Raw genomic sequence first — 25,508 nt, 5'->3', positions numbered from 1 at the left:
GGAAATATTGCCGACCCGTCCGGACATAATCCTGAGCCATGCGCTCTGGGATAACTCTGCTCGAGCAGGAAGGTTGGACCCGATGGGCCGCTGTGGTGCCTTCCAACCTGACCCGTTCCGTGATTCGGTGAGCGCAGTCGGCGTTAACTTTGCCCAAGTTCAAACAAAACAAAACAAAGCAAAGCAGTGGCGACATCGCGTCCCGGGGCAGCTCCCGGTTTCGCTGCGCGCGGCCAAGCCAGCCTCGCCCGCCCCGCTGTCTCGTTCGCCTCGGCGCCCGCCTAGAACCAGGAGATCGAGCCCGGGGGGCGCGGCGGCGGCGGCCGCTCCCCCCAACTCCCCCCCACCGCCGCCCCACCCCGCCCCTCCCTCCGCGGGGGCGGGCGGGCGCGCGTGCGCGCGGCGGCGGCGGGGGCGCGCCCGGCGGCGGGGGCGCGCACCGAGGCGCCGCTCAGTTCGGGGGCGCCCACGGAGCGGCCGCCATATGCCGCGGCTGCCGCGGCGGCTCCGAGCGGCGCTGCCCCCCGGCATCCTCCTCGTCCTCCTCGTCCTCCTCCTCCCCGCGGCGGGCGCGGACGGAGCGCGGCGCCTCCATGGGAAGTTCGCACCTCCTGAACAAGGGCTTGCCTCTAGGTAACCATCCGGCCTGCTCGCCGCGGTGCGGTGCGGTGCGGTGCGGTGCGGTGCGGGGCGGGCGGGGAGCGGGGCGGAGCGGGGGGACACACACGAGCGGCCGCCGCCGCCGCGCTTTGTGTGCCGAGTGCCCGTCACCGCCGCTCCGGGCCCCGCCGGGGCTGCCCTGCCTGCCGGCCGCGGCGCCGGCGCAACTTTGCCCGGCGGCTGCTGTTTGAGCTCGGCTGAAAACATAAAGGGAAATAAAAACGAGAGGCGGGGGTGCGGGGGGTGCGAGTCGTCCCGAAGTACCAAACTCAAAGGGCGCTGAAGCTGCGCCCGGGAGGGGTTTGGGGTGCTGGGTCCCTAGGAGGGGTTTGGGGTGTTGGGTCCCTAGGAGGGGTTTGGGGTGTTGGGTGCCCCAGGAGGGGTTTGGGGTGTTGGGTGCCCCAGGAGGGATTTGGGGTGTTGGGTGCCCCAGGAGGGATTTGGGGTGTTCGGTTCCCCAGGAGGGATTTGGGGTGTTGTGTCCCTAGGAGGGATTTGGGGTGTTGGGTTCCTAGGAGGGATTTGGGGTGCTGGGTTCCCCAGGAGGGGTTTGGGGTGCTGGGTTCCCCAGGAGGGGTTTGGGGTGCTGGGTGCCCCAGGAGGGGTTTGGGGTCTTGTGTTCCTCAGGAGGGGTTTGGGGTGTTGTGTTCCTCAGGAAGGGTTTGGGGTGTTCGGTTCTCCAAGAGGGGTTTGGGGTGTTGTGTTCCCCAGGAGGGGTTTGGGGTGTTGGGTCCCTAGGAGGGGTTTGGGGTGCTCGGTTTCCCCGCTCCGTGGGCTGAGCAGTGCTGCTCCGAGCTGCGGGAAAGCTGGGCCGGTGTTTGGATAAACAGGAAGTTTAAAAGCGGCGTTTTATTGCTGTAAAAAAGTGCTTAAGGCCTGGCTGGTGGGATGGTTTTGGCAGAGCTGCGGACGGGTTGTGTATGAGAGGTAAGGCTCTTCACCCTAAATCTCAATTTTTCTGTTTTTGTTTTTTTTTTCTTTTAATTTTTTTTAAACCGTGCATTTATGGTGCTGTTTTTTAAGGTAACCTGAATAATATGTGCAGGGTGATGTTACAGATATGCCTCCAGAATTGCCTGCCGTAAATTGTCATGTTAATCTGAAGGTGATTTTTTTCCTGCCCCCAGACATAAGGAGCCAGAATGTCGATTTTGTTTATAAACATTATCATTTTGTAAGCAAATGATACCAAAAGAAGGCTACAAAGCATGGAATAAGCCTGCTTACAGTGTAGATATGAGTCAGTCTGCTATGCTGCTTTGTTTTCTTCCCAAAAATTAAATTCAAAAGTCAGGATTTAAGTCATAGTGCAGAGCTGGACAGAATAATGGTAGAAAATACCGATACCGGTTCTGGTTTTTAAAATTTCACCTGTTGTAACTTAAATTGAACAATTTATCGTTGCCTTATATTTTACTAAGTGTTGTCCTTATCAGGAGGAATGTTTGCTTTTAGGCCACGATGGAGCAGCTAAAGATAATCATCCCTTTAGCCTCATTGAAAATAATGAGGCCTAATAAACTGAAGTGAATGTGTATTTTCTTTCCCAGTGAATTAAAATTAACTGTCATATTTGCAATGTGTGTACGTGTTTCGAGTGCATTGCACTGATTCCTCCTCCAGGGTCTTAAAAGATGTAAATATTCTTATTTAGTATTCGAGCCCCTTGGCAAGTAGCCTGATGCCCTTATTAAAATGTTTTAAATCTCATTATTCTGTCCCACTAGGAAGGAAGCAAGAAAATACTATGGAAAATAAAACATCCTTATATAATTTCAATTTGAGATCCCATTGAGCAACACTTTCAAAATCCTGTTTCTTTAAAAATAAGGGTTAAAAAGCTGAGTATAAATTAGACTGCCAGCAGAAAGATAATTGTCCAGTGCATCTCTTTGTTCTGTGCTCTTATCTGTTTTATCTATTTTTAGCTGTGCCTTGGTGAAGCAGGCATGTAAAATTAGCAGCCCAAACTGCTAACTTCAGTGTATTTTATAATATCGCTCTTTATTGACCCCCAAAGGCAGCAAGATTTCAATATTGGAATTCCTTAATGTTTGACAGATAACATCCTCTTCAGTTTATTATTATGTCAGCCATCCCCAGAGTGAGGTAGTGACAAAATATTTTGCCCGTTTGCAATTCACTGGTGTATTTCAAACCAAAAAGGAAACAAGCAGCCCTCTGCCCCCAACCTGCTTCTTTTCCAGCCTGAACAAGAAATGGGTGTTTATGAGGTGGCTGCAGTTAATAAACAGATGAGAAAAAGTGGAGAGTTAAATTATACCCTCATTTTTGTCACTGTTAATGAAAAATAATACTTGGGATGTGAATTGAGTTTCTGTGTTTGTTTGATGGCATTGAGGCTGTAAATCGGTGCAGAGTCAGTGGTGTGTTCTCTGTCCTTCTCGTAAACACACCCCCGGACCCCCCCTAAATAACACAAATTCAGTAGTTCTCCATTAGAGAATGTATTATTTCATTACTGATTCGGCAAATAAAATAGTAATAATCCTAAGAACCGCTGTAGTCATGCTCAGTAGAAGAGTTTAGTCAATGAAACTGCTGTTTTGATTGAAACTATTCCAGTCACCTTTGTGAATTTTGCAGTTGAGTGTTGTCTTATGTAGTTAAGGGGTAGCTGGAGCGTGCAGCTTCCGAGCACACAGCACACTACGTGTAAAAAGCTCCTCATCGTAAATATTGTATATGCTGTGATACTTTGTCATCGTGTTGAGTTCTAGATAGCATGATAAAACAAATTACAAGTGCCCTTATGCTTGTCAGTTTGGTTACCTCTTGACTTGTCCTTCTGCATCATAAAGATAAATAGTGTCTGCCCTTTGTTAAAAATGGGTGACCCTTCAATTTATTAATCTCTCAGTTTCTGAGGGCTATTGTTTTATTTGCAGAGTAAACAGAGTGGGTTGCAGCATTTAGCCAAAAGTGTGATCCGAGAGATTAGGATTGGGCTGGATACTGGGAAGTGTTATCATACAGATACAGTAGTGCACTTGCCAACGTTTTGAAACATAAAGTCAATCTCTCATTATCAACCAAGAACATCTACTGTAGGTCAGTGACTAGGCTGGGTCATCCCTTTTGGGGAAAAAACTGACATTCTCCCGAAGTACTTTTTTTTTCCATGAATATTGTAAGTGCGGGAAAAAAAAAGAAGTAAAAAAGCTTATTTTACCAGAAAATAGTTTGAACAGCAGTAAGTGTGTGGAAAGGCATAGATTTTAATGTCTTTTAAGCAAAGATGCTGAGAAGCAGCATGATCTTTAATTTGCTTGTGTGAAATACAGCACTAAACTCAAAACCGTGCTGATGTTTTGGGCTAAAAGTGCTTGTTGCCATTTTGTTTTGCCTTACGTTAAATGCATTTGTAATAACTATATTTCTTGAAGCTTATCTGGACCACTTGGCTGCTCGTGTGTGAAGGACCCGCCTTTAAGAGTAGTAGTCAGGTTTTTGCCTCCCAAGCCAGCTGGGAACATTGATGAGGTGATACTCCAGCATGTGTCAAGCTTTCAAATCCCAGAGCAGTTGGCGGTGCAGCAGCCTAGCAGCCTCCTCTGAGGCTCCCTCACCTCCTGGCCCCATAATTATTTATTTAGTGTGAGAGTAGAGATGAAGTTACGCTTTTAATACATGTCCTAAAATTTAAGGTGAAGATAAAAGTTGTAGTACAGAGACCTTTAGCCTTAGTTCTTCAGCTGCACATGCTTTTTCACTCCCAGACAGCGGAGCAATGGATTTACAGTTTAGGAAAACAAGTTCCCAGCTGTAGTTCTGGGTCTCTTTCTCCCCTACTGCCTTGAGAGCAAATATGATGATTCATTTTAATCTGTGAATTGATCAGGGAAACATGCATTGCAGATAAATCTAAAATTAACATTTCCTGCTGAAATGTATCCCTTTGCTCCCTCGCCAGTATTCCTCTGGGAGAACCGGAGAAGTGCGGCAGCGCTTCCAGTTGTGGCGGCTGGTTTAGGATCTCTGAGCTGTGATTACGACAGGATCTTTTTCAGTGCACAGTAATCCTCAGCCCAGCTCCCCCAATGATTAACGTGATCAGAAGTGTTTTGGGAATCTGGCAGCATCCAAGTGTTGGCTGGCTGAAACTGGTGTGTGGCCTCATGTGGTGACGCTGTGGGGAAGGGAAACACAGTAAGTGTCCCAGATTGTTGATGCAGAAAAGGTGCTGAGGGTCCCTGGATTAGACTTTTGACACTTTTGGGGCCCTTTGATGTTCAGCTTTGGTTTGGTGGTTGAAGTGGGTAAAAACTTGAGTTTGTTATTGAACATGACCAGACACCTATCAGGTTCCTGGAGGAATAGGGACAGTCCCAGGGCTCCTCTAATTTGTGCCACCCGATCTGTGGCATGTTGGGATGGGAGGATGGTGTTCCCCAGCTCCACCTGCAGGCTCTGCCCACCAGAGATGGCCCAGGGAGGGATGCTTGCCCAATCCTGGGTCTTTACCCCTATGGGTGCTCCAACAGTAATGAAATAATAATTTTAAAAAAACTTCACAAGGTAAAATTAAACACCAAGAAACCTCTCCCAAAAACACCTGTGCATGAGATGAATAGGTTAATTGTTTTTTGATGTGCAAAACATAATGTGTTTATGTTTGCTATAGCAGAACGAGAAATTAATTTTTGAGGAAGATTATGAATTAGCTTGTTCTCTCTTATGAAATATTTTTGTCATTTCATTTCAGACATGTCATACTTCCTATATTATTATTCCATTTACTAATTATCCAGTTTATGTCTAATCAACATAATTAATAATTGACATTGTTTGATTTCTATTTTTTTTTTCCTTTGAGCTAAGTGTAGCTAATACAATAGCATGTTTTGTGTTGGGATTTATTTTGGGCAGCTGTTGCTCATCCTTGCATTTTCATCGTTTTTTATACCTGCCTTTTCCAAGGGGCTTTTAGAGGAACTGTCTTACTGTATACCTGCCAGGGTAGTTAGCCAGAAGGGATTCTATGCAGAAAGCAGAAAAAGCTGGCCCTGGGCAGTGGGGACAATTGTTCAGCTAATTCCAAAGTCGAGGTATTAATAGAAAGCTTTTGTTGCTGTTGCATATGAAACCTTTGTTGTTTTGGTATTAAAGCACAAGGTAATGTGATTACATAATTTTGCTTTACATGAGGAATTTTAAGGCATATTTTACCAGTTCTATTTACAGGTCAGTGGATGTCCCTTATCTTTGCCCAAGCCACTTTCAGCGAGTTGTGTCACCACCGGCATAAGTTACATAAGTCTGCAGTGAAAGTTGTTCACGCTTTCTGCCTGTGCGTGTGCCAGAGCTCACCACGTTACCCCTCCTCTCCTTTTGGTCTATTTAGAGGAGCTCTGATGCCAACTCACAAAAAAAAAAAGGAAGGAAGCAGGGAAACATTTCTTACTTGGCTTGAGTCACAGTTCCAGATTGCTGTGTGCAGTCCAAACTCTGTATTGTTGGATGTGCAGTAATGGTCTTCCTGAACAGCCCCAGTATTTTTTGATAGATTCCATCTTCTGCTGTCGGACACAGGCACACCCTGTGATGAGGGGGCTGGGAGTTCTGTCCCAGCAGGATGTGCTGAAAGCTTTAATAACAATGAATTCTCACACCACTGTGCGGAAAATGACAAGAGCATAACTTTTGCTGCCTTCCAAAGCAGGTGATGCTTTGGCACCTCCTGTGCTTGGTTCACGCATGACCTTCTGAAGTGAGAAATGTCTGTAGCTGGGGAGAGCACAAAGGGCAGCCCAGTCTTGTGCACATTTACCTGAGTGTGTCTGGCCTTGTGCAGAAGGGATGTAGCCCTCAGCCATGGTGGACAGTCAGCTCAGGGTCTAATCACAGCAGATAGTGATTTAGGAAAGCTGAGCTCTAGGGGCAGTGGAAGAGAGTGGTCCTGCTTTCAGTTTTGCTCATGTCAGAGCCTCTGAAAGCTGAGCTCGTTGCTGTTGCTGCTGTTGCCAGAGTGCTCTTCTCTCCCACCCTCCAAACATGATCAATAGGAATTAGCCTGTGGCTGCCATGTGATGACAGCAGGAATGGCAAATGGGACTCTCCAAGGCTGTCCCTGCTGCATTCCCACCAAGCTGAATTCCTGTCCTATGGCAGGAGCATGCCCTGTTTGCCATCAAGCCCTGTGTGCCTGGCCCAGCAGAGGAATGGCCAGTGGGCTGTCCTGCAGCGTGCTCAGACAGTGCACTGGCCAGGCAGAGCTCAGGAAGAGCCAGGAGAGAAGCAGCACTGCAGGGGATTTTCATCATCTTCTACCACACATAGATTTTTTTCATTCTGCAGAATGTCATCGTAGCCCTTGGGTGAGTCAGAAGTTGGGAGAATGAGCCAGAAAGGAGCTGTACCAGGATGTGTGCTCTCCAGTTGGATTGGGCTGATGTGCAGGAGGGTTTGTAGGAAGAGAGAGCTGCCCCAGGCAGCTCTTAGTCAGACTTGCAGTCAGCAAGAGGTGCTGCTGCTGGGGGCTGACAGACGATAATGATTGTGCCGTTGGTGCAGATCCCTGTATTTTTAATTTATAATTGCAAAGTTTCCATCGGCTTCTGTGGTATTTTTACCTGAATATGGGTTTTCAGAATTAACATTCTATTTTAAGCCAAACAGTTCCAAATTGATGTTGCCTTTTGCATATTTGCAGCACTCTCAATCCTGTATGGAAAATGTATGGCTTAGCAGAAACAGTGGTGTGGAGCACTTCATCAAAAGTTCCAGATGAGTCAAATTTCATTAGATGGCTGCAGCCAGTTTGTCTCTTGCTGAGTGCATAGCTTCAGTCTTTGCAGAGTCATGCAGGACAAAAGTGTTTAGCAGAGATAACCACAAGCCAGTCTTCAAACTCTTAAACTGATACTTAAATATTTTTTTCACTTTAATGTGTTGTACCAGATATGTTAAACTGTTTATTTTCAACCGGGTAATGAGCGTTTTCACATTTGTGGTCTACCAACCATCTTAATGTGTGTCTGGTGCTTCAGTGAGCAGTATTAATGTGTATCACAGCCTTTCTCATGTCGTTGATTTTCCCATTCATATAAGCAGGGTTACTGAGAAGTGATCTTCAGTAATTCAGTGTTGTGTGCGTTCCCATGCTGACTGGAACTGCCCAGCTAATTCTGTCTTAACGCATTTTTTTTTGACTAAGAAAGGCCATTAAGGTACTGATCAAAGCCACTGCAACATTTTAGGTTTTATTTTAAATTCTCTCTTGCATGCTGAAAGTCTGTCTGTGCTGGTTGTGCTTTTTTCCCAGTCTGTCCTGTGCCAGCATTACTGTCTTTCATTTCTGCTGCCAGCAGAAAGTCTTGCTTGTTTTAGTTGGTTTGCATTCGCTTTCAGGATCCTTTAAAATAAAAAATATGCAATATCAATTTTTAGTACCTCTGTAAACTAGTTACTTGCACCTAAAGGACTTAATACCTTCACCCTCAATCAAGATTTGCAGTGAATACTGCAGTTGCTTTGTCCCATGAATTCTGTCAAATTTTCATTCACTTTTTTTTCAGCTCCTCTGAGACTTCCAAAGCTGATTTGAATTGTGTTGAATTTGCAGGTAGTTCTCAATGTGGCATCTTCTCTTGTTACCCTAAAACTAAACTGACTTCCTTCATCTGCCCTGCCTGAGATCCTTGGTCACACTGCTCCGCCACAGCACTGCTCCTTTGTAAACTTTAAACTCAGCACCACCAGGCAGAACATTTTTATTTTTTATTTTTTATTTTTGTGAGCAAAAACAGCGTCTAAAATGATCTTTTATCTGTGGAGAGCTGGATGTATTTTAGCCACGCCAGTCTAGATAAAAAGAATGTCTTGCATTTTTTAAAAGCTTGTGGGAGGAGGCCCACAATAGAGGCTCCATTGTGCTGTTAGTACTGAGCGTACAGGAAATCACAAATTAGCTATGACGAGAGTATTGCAGGGGAGTTTCAAGTTTACTTAATTCCTATAGTATTGTATGGTTTTGAAAGGTTTCACAATTTACTGCCTTTTGGGTCTGGTTATGTATGTTGTTTGTATTTGACAGACTTCGGTTCAAGGCTTTCTCTTACCACATCTTTGTTCAAAAGGTCTCATGGTTTGAATTCTTGAATCCAGATGACTTTTCCTTTTTACTGTAAATACAGAGGTGTGCAAATACACGTGGTATTTATCTCATGACAACCTTGCAGCCATCTAACATCTAAAACTGGCATTGTGTATTCAGCAGTGAGAAGTATCTCACAGAAAAGGTTTTTAAGTAGGAATTTGGAGAACAGGAAGCTGCAGGCACAACTTTTCCTTTCTTAGCTGATCTAGATCCTACAGGACGTTGAATTATTCAGCTTCTGGTGGATATTGATGGGAGCCAGAGTGGGCTCACAAATCTAAAGGATCTGGCTTCATCCTGCACACCAAACCTAAGTTATTACAGGATAACACTTCTGTTAAAATTTTGTTCAAAGATTGGTTTGTTTCATTACTTGCAGTTGAGGAACAAGTTCTGCCACTCAGTTGAAAGACCTAGGATTATGGGAACTCTCCAAAATCACAAGTCTTATTTTCTTAGTCCCGTGAATAAAGACAGTACAAAAGAGTGTCTTGCATGGAGCTGTTAATTGAGAACTTGAAGTACTATGAATATTGCAGTTTTGCATTGATTTTCATAATTTTTCTCGCATCTTCCCTCTGGACTGTTTTTTAAGTCTGTTAAATTCTGTGGGTGATTTTCTGAGCTTTGTGGCTTTGGTTTTTGGGTTTTTTTTTTAACACATTAAAAATCTGTTAACAAATACATAAATAGAAACTATTTTCCTAGACCCACAGTCAAGGGGAAAAAAAAATTCCCAAGAAATGGAAAATGAAGTTTGGGGTTTTTTGCTGTCCTGGGGATACTCTCTCATAGAAATGATGAATATTTCAAAGTGTGGTTTGCACAATTCCAGCAGCTATTGAAGTGCCCTAAAGATTTTTGGCAGGAGGGGATTTTTCTCTTTTTGTACAGGAAAAAAAGATGTCCAAAATAATATAATTCTCTCTCAGATTTTTCAAAGAGAATAAGTAAAAATTAGTTTCCTAATTCTAAAAAGAAGATAAAACAGTGGTTGTTTTTATAAATAGTAAATAACCTCACCTGTTACATCTAAGATGTCTTTGATCACAGAAGTGCATAGTGAAAGAAGCAGCCCATGAATAAGCCATATAATACCTGGGAAACTGCTTTCATTTACTTAAGTATGATTTTAAATCGTCAGTTAAAGTAGTGCAAGCCTGTTTGAATTCTTTTTAAAGTAAGTAAAGTGGGACTAAGTGCACTAAGCTTATTTCACATTTGCATTAAGATATTTAGGAATCAGGAAAACCAAATTACTTTGTACTTTGCAGTGACATTGTTAGGCATGTGTGTTCTAGTTTTGAAGCACACTTGAGCATAAATACAGCTGCTTTGTGTGGGATTTGTCCCTCTATAAAAGGAACATCACTGAAGGACCTATGTTAGGAATTTAATGTCCTATGTGAGAACTGAATCACCTTACTGAAGTTTTTTTTTGTGTGTGTGTGTGTGTGTGTGTATTTGGTTGATTGGTTTGGGTTTTTGTTTGGTTGGTTTTTTTGTTTATTTGTTCTTTGGTTTGGTTTGGTTTATTTTGTTTTCTGTGGTTGTTGAAGAAGTTTCTGGTTACTAAAAGTCTTAGGTGAGTACTGAAGTCAAGTTAAGTGCAGGGTGCTGACTTTAAGGGCAAATTTTATCTAATTATTGCCAGGAGACTTGGAAGAGGGAGGGGACAGAGATGGCAGTGGTAGCAGATGTCCCAAGTGGCTGTGGAAGAGCCCAAATGGTCATGGTGGTCCTGTCACATTTGTGAGAAGCCTCAGAAGTGACCTAGGATAGTTCACTTAATTTTTCTGTGCCCAGTCCCACCCTGCATTCTGTGCAGTAATGATGGTGAGCTTACCTGGGAAAGCACTTTGGGATCTGCTGGAAATGGCACCAGATTAGAGCAGCACTCTTTAGTTAATGATGCTCTGAGTAGGTGCTTGGTTGGTCTTGTTTGTATCTTGTTTTATCACACGGAAACAGTTTTGGGAGGCAGTGAGCTTTCATTTTTGAACTGGCTTAAGGTAAATGCACTTATTAAAAGGACAACCTGTGGCTTGACTGAGCACAACGCCGTGCAAAGCATTCCGCAGTGATTGAAGGGCTTGCTTTTTCCAAATTAAAAATGCAATCTCCAACCATAAAAGCTCTTCCTCTTTAAACAGCAAAAACCCCTCCTGTATGTTTGAATCGGGAAGTTGTATTTCACAAATTAGCTCGACAGGACATGCATGCAAATGAAGCAGCAGAGTGCTGGTGAGTGAGGAGGCTGCAGCTCCATGTGCTGTGCACTGGAATATGGGGATGGTGTGTCAGTACTGAATACCCTTGCTCCTGCTGAGATGCAAAGGCTTGGAGCAGAGACATGATTGCAAGCTATTTTTACTTAACAGTTGAACTTTGGAAGAGAAGAAGTAAGGGATAATTTCTTTCAGTTTGAGTTTGCACATTGTACGACTTATTAAAAACTTCAGGATGACTGTTAAGTAAAGACAGCTACTTGAAGTGCCAGATGGAAAAGAGCAAGAAAAATGCCTTCTGTTTAAAACTGGGGATTTTTGCTCATTTTGTGTTGGGGTCTTCTCAAGTCCACAGTTAACCGTGCTTGGCTCTCTCCAGTTCTGTTTAATATCCTTATTGGTGACCTGGGTGAGAGGACTGAGGGCACTCTCCACAGGTCCTCAGATGACACTGATTTGGGTGTGAGTATTGATCTGCTGGAGTGCAGGAGGGCTCTCCAGACGGATCTGGGCAGGATGGATCAGTGAATCTGAGGTTCAGCAAGGCCAAGTGCTGGGTCTTGCCCTTGGGTCACAACCACCCCTGCAGCTCCAGGCTGAGGGAAGAGAGGCCAGAAAGTGCCTGTCAGGAAAGGACTTGGGGGTGATGGTCAACAGCAGCTGAACATGAGCCAGAATGTGCCCAGGTGGCCAAGAAGGCCAGTGGCATCCTGGGCTGTACCAGAAGTAGTGTGTACCAGGGCCGTGATTGCCTCTCTGTGCTCAGCCCTGGTCAAGCCACACCTCAAATCCTCTATTCCTGTGAGCCCCTCACTACGAAACAGACACTGAGTTGCTGAAGTGTGTCCAGTTGTTTAGCCTGGAGAAAAAGAGGCTGAGGCAAGACCTTACTTACCTTTACACTGATGTGTTAAGAGGTTGTAGGCAGGTGTGGGTCAGAGGCTTCTCCCAGGTAGCAAGCGGTAGGACAAGAGGAAATGCATTCAGGTTGCACCATAGAGGTTTGGGCTTGATATTAAGGAAAAATTTCTTCGCAGAAGGGGTTGTCAGGCATTGCAACAGGCTCCCCAGGGCAGTGGTGGAGTCACTGTCCTTGGAGATATTCAAAATATGTATAGGTGTGGCACTTGGGGACATGGTTTCGTGGTGGACTTGGCACTGTTAGATTAATATTTGGACTTGATGATCTTGGCGGTCTTTTCCAGTCTAAACAATTCTATGATTCTTCTGTGTTGCAGTTTCTGTTGTGGGTCCCATGCAGATATTAAATGCCCAGCAAGTTGCATTTCTCTCTTGTTAACCGTATGACAGAATGCAGCCTTCAAATGGCATGTTGGTCACACGTGGCCAGCTCAGCATCACAGCACTGGGCTGCATTCCTTAAATTGGGATGGCACTTTTAGTTCCTACTCTAATTATCTGGCAAGTGCACTTAGGACATTGCAAACGTTTCTGCTATTCTAGAAATGTGCCTGCTTTCAGCAAAGCTGCTGTGGTTTGAGAAATACTGTACTGGCTGTTTAGTTTGGATGTAAGACCCCTTGATTCATTCTTTTGCAGAGCAGTCCATCATCTTATTATGACAATTTCATATGGATTTAGTTCAAGGCCTATGTTAGTTTATGCATAACTGGGAATAATTGTAAAATGTGAAAAACGTCAAGTATTTTTCAGTTGACTAAAATTTTAAAAGGGCGTTTTTTCCTGCCAGCATCTGGAAGTTAGCCAGGTGAAAGCTAACATTCCCACAATGCCTTTTCTGTGGGATAATGGGCAAGTTCAGGGCAGCATTCTTTCTTTCATTTATATAAACAGACAGTGCTGGCCAAGGCTAAGAAGTGTTGCCGAACATGAAATTGTTGCTCTTTGCCCTTCCAGTTGTTGCTCTGTTGAAAATTATTTATTTTCTCTTTATTTCATTATTGTACTCCTCTTCATATTTAAATAACATGGAGTCTTCTGCTCTGTTGCCTTTTAAGATCTTGCCCAAGGCAGTGCTGTGTGAGAAATCCATGCACTCTGTGGATGGTTTAATCCATAGTAGTGAAATGATGTCACCAGTATAAAACTGACTTTCAGAAGCTTCCAAAAAATAGAAAGGTGTTTGTAGAACAGAAGAGGTTCTTTGACAGTAGATAAAAAGAGGTGAAGGTGTGAGAAGCTGAACTGACCTTTCATCTTACTCAGCTTTGCCACTCCTGGTCCTTCCAAACCATAGCAGGATTTAATTGTGAGGGAAGCATAGAGCCAGGAGTGCAGATACTGTCAGCCAGCCACAGCACAGGCACCTTTCAGTTGCTGCTGCTGTTTTGTAACTTTTAGAATATTAAAGATTGATAGGGATTTATTAAAATACATTTTTCCCTGTTGGAATTCATGTCTTCGTACTTCAGGAGTTTCTGAAGAGTTTAGACGCCACAAAGGTTATTGTGAAGTACATGATTTTATATGCAGAGTTTTATCAGTTGGGAATAGTCAGTGTGTCTTGAGTGTATATGTAGGTTTTCTTTTTATATTAGCTTGGTGGGTTTTTTTAGGATCTCACACAGTTTAGTGTGTATTGCCTAAAAGCAATAGTTTATAATGAAGAAAGATGCAGAAATCTGGCCTCTCCACACAGCTAAATTATTATTTTTCAGCTTCTACAAGAGCTGCAGAAATGCAGTCACTTGGCTGTGGCCAACCTTAGGAAAAGGCTGGGGAAATGAAGTGAGGCCTAAAAAATTTTTGGGATGCTGAATGCTTACTGTGGAGTTCTCTGGGCTCTGATGTAAGCATGGGTTTTATAAAAAAAAAAAAAAAAGCAAGCATCTTGGTGACTTAAAAACTTTTCATCTTAGATTTTTTCTACTAGAATATATATACTTTTTGCCCTTATATGGCAAAACCTTTCCTAGAAAAATCAATACATGTTTAAAAGGGCAGCAAGCAACTGTCACATCTAAAAATTCAGTTCTTAGTAAATTCTGAATAGACAGAGGAAGAAAGTCTGAAACCCTTAATCTTTCACGCTATCTGGATAAGCTGGAACATAGTTGTGTAATTATTTTCTTTCATCCACTGATGTCACTGAGGTCCCTATGCAGTCTGAGGCATGTAAATGAAACTGAAGATTATTTTCTGTGAGCTTTGCATTTTTCCGTGCAGTGTTTAGGTCCATTGTCATGTAATCTGTGTTCACATAAATAGGAATTCAGTAGGGTGGGTAGAAGCACTTGTAATTTTCTATTCTCTACTCATCCAGAAAGCGACAAAACAGTAAAATTCAAATGGACTGAAATGCATTAGTGGTGGAGTTTCCACCTTGCAGTTCTGTGACCATAATTTTTTATCACTTTTAAACCTCTATAATGACTTTTAATATGTCTTTAGGAACTAAATAGGAAGAAAAGCACTGCTGCTTGATAAAAAGACATATTAAGAAACGGAAATTTGTTGTCCTGTCTTCCGTTTGTATTCGTTTAGAACACAGGGTTTATGGACCTTTTAGTTGGGGTTATTTATTTCTCGAGGTTTAAAGAACATACACTCAGACTGCTGGTTTTATTGTATGTAAATGTCAGTATCTTGGAACCAGCTATATTTACATCTGGAGCATTCTTGTATCTTCAATATTTCTAAGCTTCCTTGTTTAAATTAAGTCTGGTTTGTCCATATAGAAATGGGCATGTGTAGACTGTATATCCCATGATCTTATTTATGAACTTTTAGCTTATTTGTTTGCTGTAGCATTGTTAGTGGTAGCACGGTTTTATCAGCTGGGAAGTTGAATTTTGCTCATATGCACAGAAAATTTTAATTACATCAGATAAATATGTGCACATGGCCGTGTGAGCTGCTAGTGTGCAGATCCATATCTGCTCATTCCTAATGTGCCTGGTTTTGCAATGAACACTCAGGTAGCAACAGCCTCACTCTGCAGCCAGCTGTGCTGACTGATTGCAGGACCCCTGAACAGCTCTGAGTGAGGAACGAAGCAAGACCTTAAGGACAAAAAAATAAAATCCTAATGAAAGATGTGCACTGAATAGTAACTTGGTGCTCTCAAGTCCACCAACTGTGAAACCTCTGTAAGAATTGTACAAATGTTCCCTTCCTTCTTAATAGAAGTGTTCTGTATCCTGTTTTTCTTGAGTAGAGACTGACAGCTTTTAGAAGTATTGTAATGATGAAGTGCCATTAGCTGCACACCGTTCACGTCTTAAACTGCCATTTAATTGTTGTGTTCTTTGCTATTCTTGTAAAATAGTTAGGTATGGTCCGGATCTTGATTTCTAGCACTTCTGCTTGCTCTTTATTTTCTTGTTTGGTAGGTTATGTATTTTTTGTTGAATTATATGTGTTTCTGTGATCAGTTGGCATGGAAACATGGCTCCGTTATAGACCAGTTGCTTTTAGCATTAATTTGCAGGTACTTATTTTTGAATGTGAAAATGGAAACCATTTATGTTCTTCATCATTCCCCATCATTAATACTTGCATGCTTTCCAATGCAATGTACATTATTTTTCCCTCTGTCTTACAGGGAAAAATGTACTCTTAAAGGAAGAAAAAAGTAGTTACTGCATCATGTGCACTCTCTTATGAAGACAGTACTTCATATAAAGATTATTTTTATATGTACGACTTGGCCAAATCATTGAAACAAAGACTAATACTAAAACTTAGATTAAGCTTAGAAAGTGCCTAACACTTCTCAATAATGTGAAATGACGCCACCCAGTTTCTGTTTTATTAATGTATTTATTGACATTGCTCTTTTTTATTATTATAGAAAGAGTGCCCTGTTTTCTTTTAGGAGTTTGCTGCATTTCATTTGGAAAAAGGTTAGCAATTTGCTTTGATCAATACTGACAAAAGTAAGGGAATAATTTGATTGATATTTTGTGATTTTTAATTAGTGGAGTTTGAAGTTCCTGAAATACCTTGATACTGGCAAAAGTCAACTTCTGGGCTTCTTTTATAATCATTGGAGCAGTATTCATGGTGCTGTGATGGTGTGCTGCAGCAACTGCTGCTTGGAGAAGAACAAGTAGTACTATCATACATCTTCATGAAAAATAGTTAGACTATTAGTGTTTGCTCACATTTATAGCAATTTGGAACTCTTTGAGTAAATACTATTTTAACTGTCAATAACTATCTAAGACCTGCTGTATGCAGGTGCAGAATTTCTGTTTGCAGTGTAGTTGCTTTCAAGTTCTTTAGCATGAGATTTAATCTCATTCCTAACAGCTCCAGTCCCTTGTCTGAAGAGCTTTGTACAGATTTGATATACAGAACAAAAATAAGATTTGAATTCATGTACTTTGGCTCATACTTCTCCATCCTGTTCCAGGCTTCAGACACTTTGTTTCACTAACCATTTATTAGGGAGCATGCAAAACAAACAAATTCAATTGGTACTGCTCATAACTCCATTTTACATGTTTAATAAACAGTCAGTTCATCTGGCCTGTTTGGGTATAGTACTGAACTGCTTTTTCTTTATACCCTAAGTTAAAGTACACACAGTTCAATTTCAAATCCATGAGTCTATGCAGCATTTAACAAATTTCAGTGAAAGCACTACAGACCTGCAGGTTAGAAATACTCTGTTCATGCCATTTGTCCTATGTTAGGAATGTGGTATTACTCAGCCACCATATTTCTCATTCCCTCTGGACAGTTAAAAAAAAACAAAAACCATAAAAAAAACCAAACCAATCCCTTTTGGTGTAGCCCCCATATTTTGCATTTAATATTTTCTTGAAATAACTTTGGTGGAAAATAAATATTTTGGTTCATGCCAAACCCTTCTAGCAAAACTGTTCAGAGCTTTTGTGTAATTACTTGCAAGTAGTCTTCTTGGAGGTTGAGAGAGTTTAGTACAGTAGATGAGAGCTTTTTACAGCAGTTTACAGGCCAGATTTTCAATAACCATGATGCAGCTGTGAAGAGAAGTTGGGCCTTGACATTTCCTGTGTGCCAGTATCTCATCATGCAGAGTAAAACCATTCCTCCCTTCTACCCCCAACCTCATTCTCTCAACATAACATGTCTGTTGAAAAATAAATGGGTCCCACTCCAGTCTTAGTGCAGAGTAACTGGTGATAGGATGCATTAAACTTAGCTTTTTCCCTTCCTGTCTTTCCCTGTATTGCCTGATGGCACTCCTGGCCCAGGAACGGCTGCAGAACCTTACTGAGGGTAAAATTCCCACTATTAATTCACTTAATCCCCATACTGAATTCTAATATCTGGTGTAGATAGAGATAGATAGATAGATAGATAGATAGATAGATAGATAGAGATCTGGTGTAGATAGAGAGCTCTTCTTTCATATTCTCTCTGGAACTAAATTTTCAGTAACCAGCACAGCCTCTTCCTACATATTTTTCATTCTTTAACCAGATGTTGAGTGTGGTTGGTGTCCTTTCTCAAATTCATTTATGCAGAGGTGAGTAGACTACTCACTGAAATCAAAGGCTTCCCTTATTGTGGGAAGCTCTCCCATATTCTGCTGTGGGTCCTTGTCAGACCTCCCAGAGAATTAAGCTACTAGTCATGTTGTCCTTTAAATAATTTTTTACATAAAAGTTTAATTATCTTTATAAAAGTGTTTAACATAAGCTTTAAGGGGTATGTAGCTCTTACTAAATTGAGTATTTTATTGCAGCCCCTGAGGGTCACATTTTGCAATCTATTGTGATGATGCAGACTTCATAAGGAAATAATCCTAATTAATTATTAAAAAAAAAAAGAGCACAGGTGGAGTTTTTTCTTAAAGCATTTAGTTCATTGACCAGCACCTGCTTAATCACTGTTTGAATGAACCCTGTTTTAGTCTGGTTTATAGTGCAGATATAATAAATGACTGTCATCTGGGCTACTCATGGGTGTACAATTTTCATCACAAAAGGTTCTTTTTTCAGATTTCATTTGTTATTCTCAGCACTTGTTTTTCATCTTGCTTTTGTAAGTGGGATAACAGTCCTGACCCAGAGGGACAGAAAGAATGAAAAGATTGACAAAAAGATTTTAAAAGCTACAGTTTCTTCTGAAATAATTATTGTGCAGTCAAAATACCTAATAAGCAGTAACCAAAGTTAGGGAGCAGAAGTAATAACTTCTGGTTTTTTACTTTTGCAGTGATATACCTGCAAGAATTTGCTTTGCTTTATATCCAGAAAATAGGAAAAATAATGTGTTGTGAAGACCTGTAACTCTGTCTCAATCCCAAGTTCAAGGATTCAAGCTTCATGTTCTTCTGTGATGTTCTAGCAAATAGTCATAATGGTTTCTTGCTTTCTGGGAGTTATCTGAGAGCTGTTGTATTGCACTGGGCAAGCTCTCAGCTGTCATTTTCTCCCAATTTTTCAGAAATCACAGTCAGTAGGAAGCAGTTAAACTCGTTTTCCAGCATCTTTCCCTATGCCGTGTCCATTTTCTGAACAACAGACTGAGTTTCAAGTTTACTTTGCATGAAATCAGTGATGGTTTGATTATCTCTGAATGATAAAATTCCAAGTAATGTGTTTCCTGTCTGCTTGCAGAAATACAGTGTTCCTCCAGCCTTTCAGCACGCTGCTGTTTATCCTGCTACTGACATCCCTCCTGTTTCTGGTTTCAAAAATGTAGAAAAATCATAGAGTAAGGTTTCTTATTTTGGGATTTTTTTTTACTACATCCAATCAAATGGAAAGCAGACCAGTGTAATTGCTTCTCAGACTGTTGTCAGTCTGTATTTTGTTTCAGAAGGGGTCCATTTTTTGTAATTGTCTGTTTTTCACAAAGTGTGTCACTGCAGAAGTCTAAGGCTGTCGCTGTGAGAGGGGGAGATGACATTTGTGTGACGCACAGATGTGCCGTGGGCAGATTTTGTAAATGTCTTTGCCTGCGCATTGGAGCCACACGAGCTGAAGCAAGTTTGTTTTTATGCTAAACCACACAGGCTAGAATAAAACTATGAACTGTCATGTTAACTGTATTTACAGAGAAATGTAATCGTGAATGCGTTTTCCAAAATACGAGTGCTTGATCACACCAAAAATACGCAGTCGAGAGAGAGAACGTGGCTAGAAATCTGTGTGGAGAATGATGGGTACCCTTTTGCCTTAAGATTCTGTTAACTCTTAATAATGGATTCAATAATTTCTTTTATAATGCTTCCCCTGTAACTGATGTTTTTTAGCACTGATAAATGTTTTATGCAATTTACAGAGACAGAACATGATTTGTGCCCTGAAAAATTTATAATTATCTGCAAAGCATTTTAATGCATGGGAACAGACCCTTTTCAAGTTGAGAATGGTTAAACTGCAGAGACTAAAAGAAACTATGAAGCCTAGTAAAAAATGCAAATATAGGTCATTTTTAAACATTTCTGGCTTTTCACCATCAGGAAGATCTTAAAACATTCAAAAACCATCCCTAAACCCCTTCAGCATGTGGTATGTGTGGGAAGAAATATTTTGCTTCTCTCAAGTCATGGAAATAACTCCCAATTTTAACTGTTTTTCAGTGCAGCTTTAACTGTGTTGTTGAGACCAGAGCCTTTGTAATTGAAACTCAAATTTCTACTTCAAGAAAAGCTCAGTAGAGCTGCTCTCTTACATCATACGCTTTGGTTATATTATGATTAAATGTAACATGATAACATAAACCCAGCTTTTGCCTTAAACTGCCTGTTTTATTTGGCACTTGGACTGTTGTTACTGGCTGGTTCTCAGTGAGCTTGTCATTTTTTATGCATCCTGTTTGCTTACCTTCAAAATGAGTATCTTTTCAGAAAAAGCTATTTATTTAAGCTTGATTTGGCTGCAGGGGACCCTGGATGGGAGGTGCAGGATTTTGATTTCACTGTGCTCCACATTTTCTCAGTTTTACAACACTGTGTTCTCTAGTTTGTAATCATCATCAGCCATTTTCTTAATATTGTCAGAGAACAGCAGAGGTCAGGGGCTGTGGGAGGAGCCAGAAAGGGAGAGAGAAAAAAGCTTTAAGGAGCCTTTTGGAGAGATTCAGGGTTTGTCAGAGTTGCTTTGGTTTTCAGAAGAATATGATGTGTAACATGAGGGATTTTATTATCCTCATTTACCAGAATCCTTACTACTGTATTGAATTGACCTGTTTTAATAATGCACATCTTAGAAGTCTGGACTATGTATATGTGTGTACATTTGTATATTTGGTTTTTTAAGTTTTTAGCTGCCTCTCTTAAAGTTTCCAGCTCTCCAGTCACAGAATTTTGTTGTTGTTGTTGTTGTTTCATTGTAAGGATTGCTGACACAAGCAGCATCATGGTGTTCAGCTGAGGGGAATGTGCATCACATTTTGTGCTTTCCCAAAATAAAAAAAAGTTAAGGAGTTAGAAAGAAATTGGAGAGGTCAGTGTTCAATACGTAAAATATTTCCGTACTGTTATTTTTAGTGACATCTGAGTGTGTTCTACTGACCTCGAGAAAAAAAGATTAAACCTTGGGAAAATAATTTGGTTATCCAAGGCCCCACACTTGCTTATCTTCAGACTTTTTGATAAGGAAAATAAGGAGTGTCCCAGGTAATAGTTTAACGTTCTTGGGTCAAAGTACAGGTGTGCTGTTAGAGAAATTGCTTTCGGTGTTTGGGATCAGAATAAAGGAAGCCTTTGATGTTGGCTCCACTTGGATTATTTGGTTTCTTTCTCAGATCCAGCATCTTGTACAACATCTAAAACACAAGAAAAGAAGCACAGAGAGAGTAGCCATTAGCACAGGCTACATTCAGAAATTTTATGTTGCAATAAATTCTTGGCAGTGCCTTAAAAACATAATGTGAAATTAATACTCTGAAAGCAGTTGTACTGACAAAGCTAAAAAGTGGTGTTTTCTCCCAGAGCATGTTTCCAGCTCAGGCAGTGGTTTAAAACAAAACAAACAAAAACCCTCAAACCTGCTGGAATAAAATAACTTGCTATAAGAGTAGCATTTTTGGGTGAGAGGAAAAGAATTAGTTTTCTTCTTTATTCCTTCGTAGTTCAGATACATATGTTACAGGCACATCCAGACTCATTCTTTGAGGGAATTCCATTTTAAATTAACACCGTGTGGTTGTTTAACTTTTGTCAAAATCACAGCCAAAATGCTAATTCTGATAACTTGATTTAAAATGGAAAGGCAATGGTTGCATGATTTCTATTGAATACATGGGTGAGGATAAGGGGCACTGATGCACTTTGTGTGCAGCTTAGCCTTCTTTTGCCAACCTGTTCTAGTCTGATGTTATTTATTCTCAGCATTGCCCTGAAAATCTCCAGTACTGCTTCTTCCGTGGAAAGTGTTTTAGTAAGTCTTGGCATGATCTCTGTTGTTACTGGAATGGCTCAGGGAGTTAATCATTCTGCTCCTAGTGCAATTGTTGAAACAGATTGTTTTTCCAGTTCCTGCCAGCAGGAATTTTCTGCCTTTTTTTTTTTTTTTTTAAAGTCACACCCACCCACCAATAAAGTTTATGGTCTGAAATATAAGCTCAGTTGTATTTTAAACTAGGGTTTGGGAGCTTGTTAGGGTGGGTTACCCCCCAGATGCCACAATCAACCAGCTCCATGGTTGCTGTCCCAGGGGACGAGGAAAGTGGAGGTGTATTTTGATACATACCCAGCATATGGTGCGTTGTGGGAACATCTGTGATGCAGGCTTGATTCATGCCTTCAGCTCTGTATTTTTGAGAAGCTGCCCCATCAGTAACTGGGAGATTGATGTCCATAGCTGTGGGCAGACGTGGTTGCTGAGAGTCATAATTCTCGAGTTTGTTGGTCCCTAATTTGTAGGTACTGTCCCCAACTTCTCTGCAGTGATTCCTGTAAGTGACCAAGTAGTTTTTTGTGGGTTTTGCCACAGTGTGTGTGGGCAGGGGCATTCCAGCGTCACTGTAAAACCTGTGGAATAAGTAACAGGAGTTGGCAGCCTTAGCCAGAATTTCTCAGAAGCTGGGATTGATGGGAGTGAACTCAACTAAGACAGCTCCACTGTTGCCAATTTATTTATTTCCCCCCCCCCTTCCTTCACTTAATAAAGCTAAAAATATTTGAAACAGGGAAATACTTGCCATGCATGGGCACTGGTATGTTGCACATCCAAGGAGTGCTCAGTCCTTCAGAATGTTTTGCCTTTCTCTGGAGTTCACTTTCATGTATCTGTTACTTGAAAATGATGCTTCTGCAGTGTTGATTTTTATGTATGTTTTATTGCTGATACTTAGACTTTCTGGTTTTGGTACTTGATATAGTAATTACAGAATATTGTAATTTGTTTTGCTTTTTAAATGATTATAGAAAATGAAAACATTTTACCATAGTGCATGATGCTGTTTCTGTTTGTTTATTTTACATTAAATAGGTGTGAGTCATACTGTTCTCAGTCTTATTTTGAAAAGTATTAGTTAAGATTAGGTATATCTTTACAGCATTCTCCAAATATGTAATTTGAGTAATTTTTTGACAGATGTGAAATACTTACAGTTTTCACATGGATGTTTGAAGTACATATGTAGTAATAGAAAATGTTGCCAGAATATTTTGTTTCTCCTTAATGGAATTTTATTTCTGATCAAAGGGTTTCAAGATGTGCCTTATGGGATGTTTGGGTTTTTTTGTACCCTGACAGGCACTTAGGATTTTGTGTGCACACTGACAGATGTTAGACAAATAAGAGCAAAATTACTGGATTTAAAAAAAAAAAAGACTGGTTAAAGATCACTCTTTAAAAACACAGCTAAACCCCATATCATTGTGGTTGTCAGAATAATGTCTGAGAACTGCAGGTTCACTTGCTGTGTGAGTTTGGACAAGTAATGAGGAATGGTGGTTCAGGTTCTAGTAACAGCAGGGAAATGCACCATTTCTAAACAGAAGTCGTTGGCTTATTTTGTTTTGATTGTACCAAAAGATAAAATCAAGCCAAGAGGGTTGTCTCAAATACTTTGTGCTGAGGCCATTTTGTTGTCTGCTGTAGTAATTGCTTGGGTGCCTGGGCTGGTTTCTCCCAGCTCGTGAAATAATGATGTGATGTGTGCCGAAATCTTACAGCCATGGAGCCCTGTGGACCGGGCTGGGAATTACACAGTAGTGGTGTTGGGTTTACATTCTGTGCAAGGGAATGAGCTGTGAATGTCCTGCAGAGCTCTGGGTGCATTTCAGCCTCACAATTCTCAGGAGAATACAGCCGGGTGTGACTGCTCTGTGCATCAGCAGCTCAGCACAGCGCAGGAAACCATTTGTATTTTTCTTGGTCTCCTGCAAATTAAAAAGAAAAGAAGGAAGATGGCTTGTTTTTACTGAGTTCAGGTAAACAAATAGCCTAGATACCAACAGTATTCATCCACTGTGTGCTTCCAGTGAAGTCCTGGTGTGCTCAGTGTTAACCTCTGAGCCCTGGGGACTTCCATAGGGGCTGCACATGTGCTTTAAGTTCAGTTTATGCTCAGTTTGCTTTTGCATGTGTACTGTAAAGTCCAGATCTTGTTACTTTGAAAATCAGTTTGGGATTGTTCCTATAAATTTTAATAAGCCTTGCAGCAGGTTCCTAAAATCTTAGGAAATACAGTTAGAAGCATTAAATGAGATGAGCAAAGGAGGAAATTAAATTTAATCTGCTAAGTAATTCAGTCTTCTGAGGGTGGCTGTCACTTTTTTGTCCCTTGTTGGTGTTCTTTATTTAAAAGTATTCTCCTCTGTGTCTCCCTCCAATCCTGCATCCCAAATCATGGAAAATGGCATCCTGCTCATCTTGAAGGCAGCAGCAAAAAGTGTTGGCTCAGATTCTGGTGGAATCATGAGATTTTTGTGTTGCATATTCAGCATCTAAATATGCTGAATATCAAAGAACTGAAGGATGAGAAATGCTCTTTTTTTTTCTTCTTGCATCCATTTTACTGATCCTTGTACCTGAGTTGTATTTTAAACTTTATTTTCCAATTGACTGCTCTTAGAGTTTTGCTCTGCCCTGAATCTCAGTGTCAGTTGAGTTCATGGTGCACAAAACAATGAGTCTACCAAGACAGCCCAATATATAAAAAATGCATGATAGGTCAGGAACCTTAAAATACGTTTTTGAAGTATGGGGCTTCTAGGAATTTTAATAGTGTATATTGGCAAATCTAATTCCTAACAGCTTCTGTGTTTGTGTTATGAGGAGGATATTTTTTGTTTTGACAACTCGTTCTTTCCTTGAATTAGTATTAGCATTTATTTTTGAAAATCATGCACATTTTCTGAGGGTTTATGGTGAATAAGTGACAGTTCTCACTGAATTTACACCTCGGTAAGAATACAAAGTAAAGGTAAATGCCAAAGGGGTTAGTCTCATGTTACATGTGCAAGACTATAAATTAGTTGAATGTCCAACCTGTCATTTTCAGATCTTGTTTTTGTAAATATTGATGAGATTTTTCAGTAGTTTGCATTTTGTTAAAAACGTAAATCACTTTGATGCTTTACAGTGTATAAAGGAAATTTTATATCACCAATTCTTTGAAAAGGACATTGTCAAGGGATTTTTCTTCCTTATTTCATCTTTGCACTTGTAAGAATCCCCAGTGACAGGAAAACTCTCCTGCCAGGCTGCTCTCCTCCATTTCATGTGCCTGTTGGTTTGTGATTATAGGGTTACTGATAAGTGTTGTGCTTTTTGGCATTGATGTATTTTTCAGAAAAAAGAATTGAAGCATTTGTTTTGAAAAAAGAAAAACACATTTAAAGAATTACATGGACTTTGCAAACAGATTTAAGAACATGAAAGGTAGGTCAAGTTTTGGGCCTACAAACCTGACAATGTCCTTTACTTTTAACATGTATGCCTTACATGAGACACTCCCCAGCCTAACGATGTTATGTTAATTAGCAGCAGATAAAGGTGAAAATTAAATTGTTCATCATTAATCTTAATAGCTTTCCTTGTTGCATTTTAGTGCATTTTCTAATGTCAGCAAATGGTGGCAGCCTACTTTGAGATCTCTGTTATTTGGGCAAAGTGATTGCTTCAATTACTGTCAGTTTGTACCATAAAAGGTTGTTTTACAAAAGGTTTAAAATACATTCTAAGAGCCTGGAATATGTCAGGGAGAGTTTCCTTACCCTCCAGTCCTGAGTATTCCTGATGGCATTGCCTTCAATTCTTCCCCCTTGGAGTGTAGCACAAGCAATGCACCTTTGTTTCAGGAGCAGCAGGAGATGCAGGTTGGATTTGGGAGGGAGGACACTGCCCTGCTTAGGGAGCTTCTTTCCAGTTCAAAAAAATACATCTTGTGCTCAGGTTTGTCTTAGCACTTGTAAGTCCTCATGCTGTCAGAGGTGTGCAGGCAGAATAATTCATGGCCCTTCCACTCCTGTTTTGGTGGCAAAGCTGGATGATGAGTTCATTAATCCCTTGTTTGTGGGATCCACAGTCAGTTATGCACAGGGCTGGCCTCCTCTCAGGTTCTGCAGCTGAAAACTGATTTTTTTAAATTCCAAGTTTGTTTTCATAAGGGCTGGACTAGAATAA

At 41.0% G+C, this 25,508-nt stretch overlaps 1 protein-coding gene across 12 annotated transcripts in view; it reads left to right on the top strand.

The window, feature by feature from the left end:
* The window catches only part of CTBP1 (C-terminal binding protein 1), a 236,159-nt gene that overhangs the window by 169,555 nt on the left and 41,096 nt on the right, over nt 1-25,508 (top strand). For 2 of the 12 annotated variants that reach the window (XM_085059577.1, XM_085059582.1), the window contains exon 1: nt 413-633. The exons of 6 other annotated variants lie outside the window; for them this stretch is intronic. In XM_085059577.1, the coding sequence (XP_084915703.1) occupies nt 594-633 (40 nt within the window). In that variant the 5' untranslated portion in view covers nt 413-593. Of the gene's footprint in view, nt 1-411; nt 634-1,565; nt 1,588-24,675; nt 24,765-25,508 lie in introns of those variants that run through there. 4 more of the 12 variants (XM_085059579.1, XM_085059578.1, XM_085059586.1 and 1 more) reach the window with 4 other exon arrangements.

The sequence above is a fragment of the Lichenostomus cassidix genome, chromosome 4 (genome assembly GCF_008360975.1).
Source record: "Lichenostomus cassidix isolate B80296 chromosome 4, HeHo_3.0, whole genome shotgun sequence".
NCBI classification, from domain to species: domain Eukaryota; kingdom Metazoa; phylum Chordata; class Aves; order Passeriformes; family Meliphagidae; genus Lichenostomus; species Lichenostomus cassidix.
This window is presented reverse-complemented; position numbering and strand designations above follow the sequence as displayed.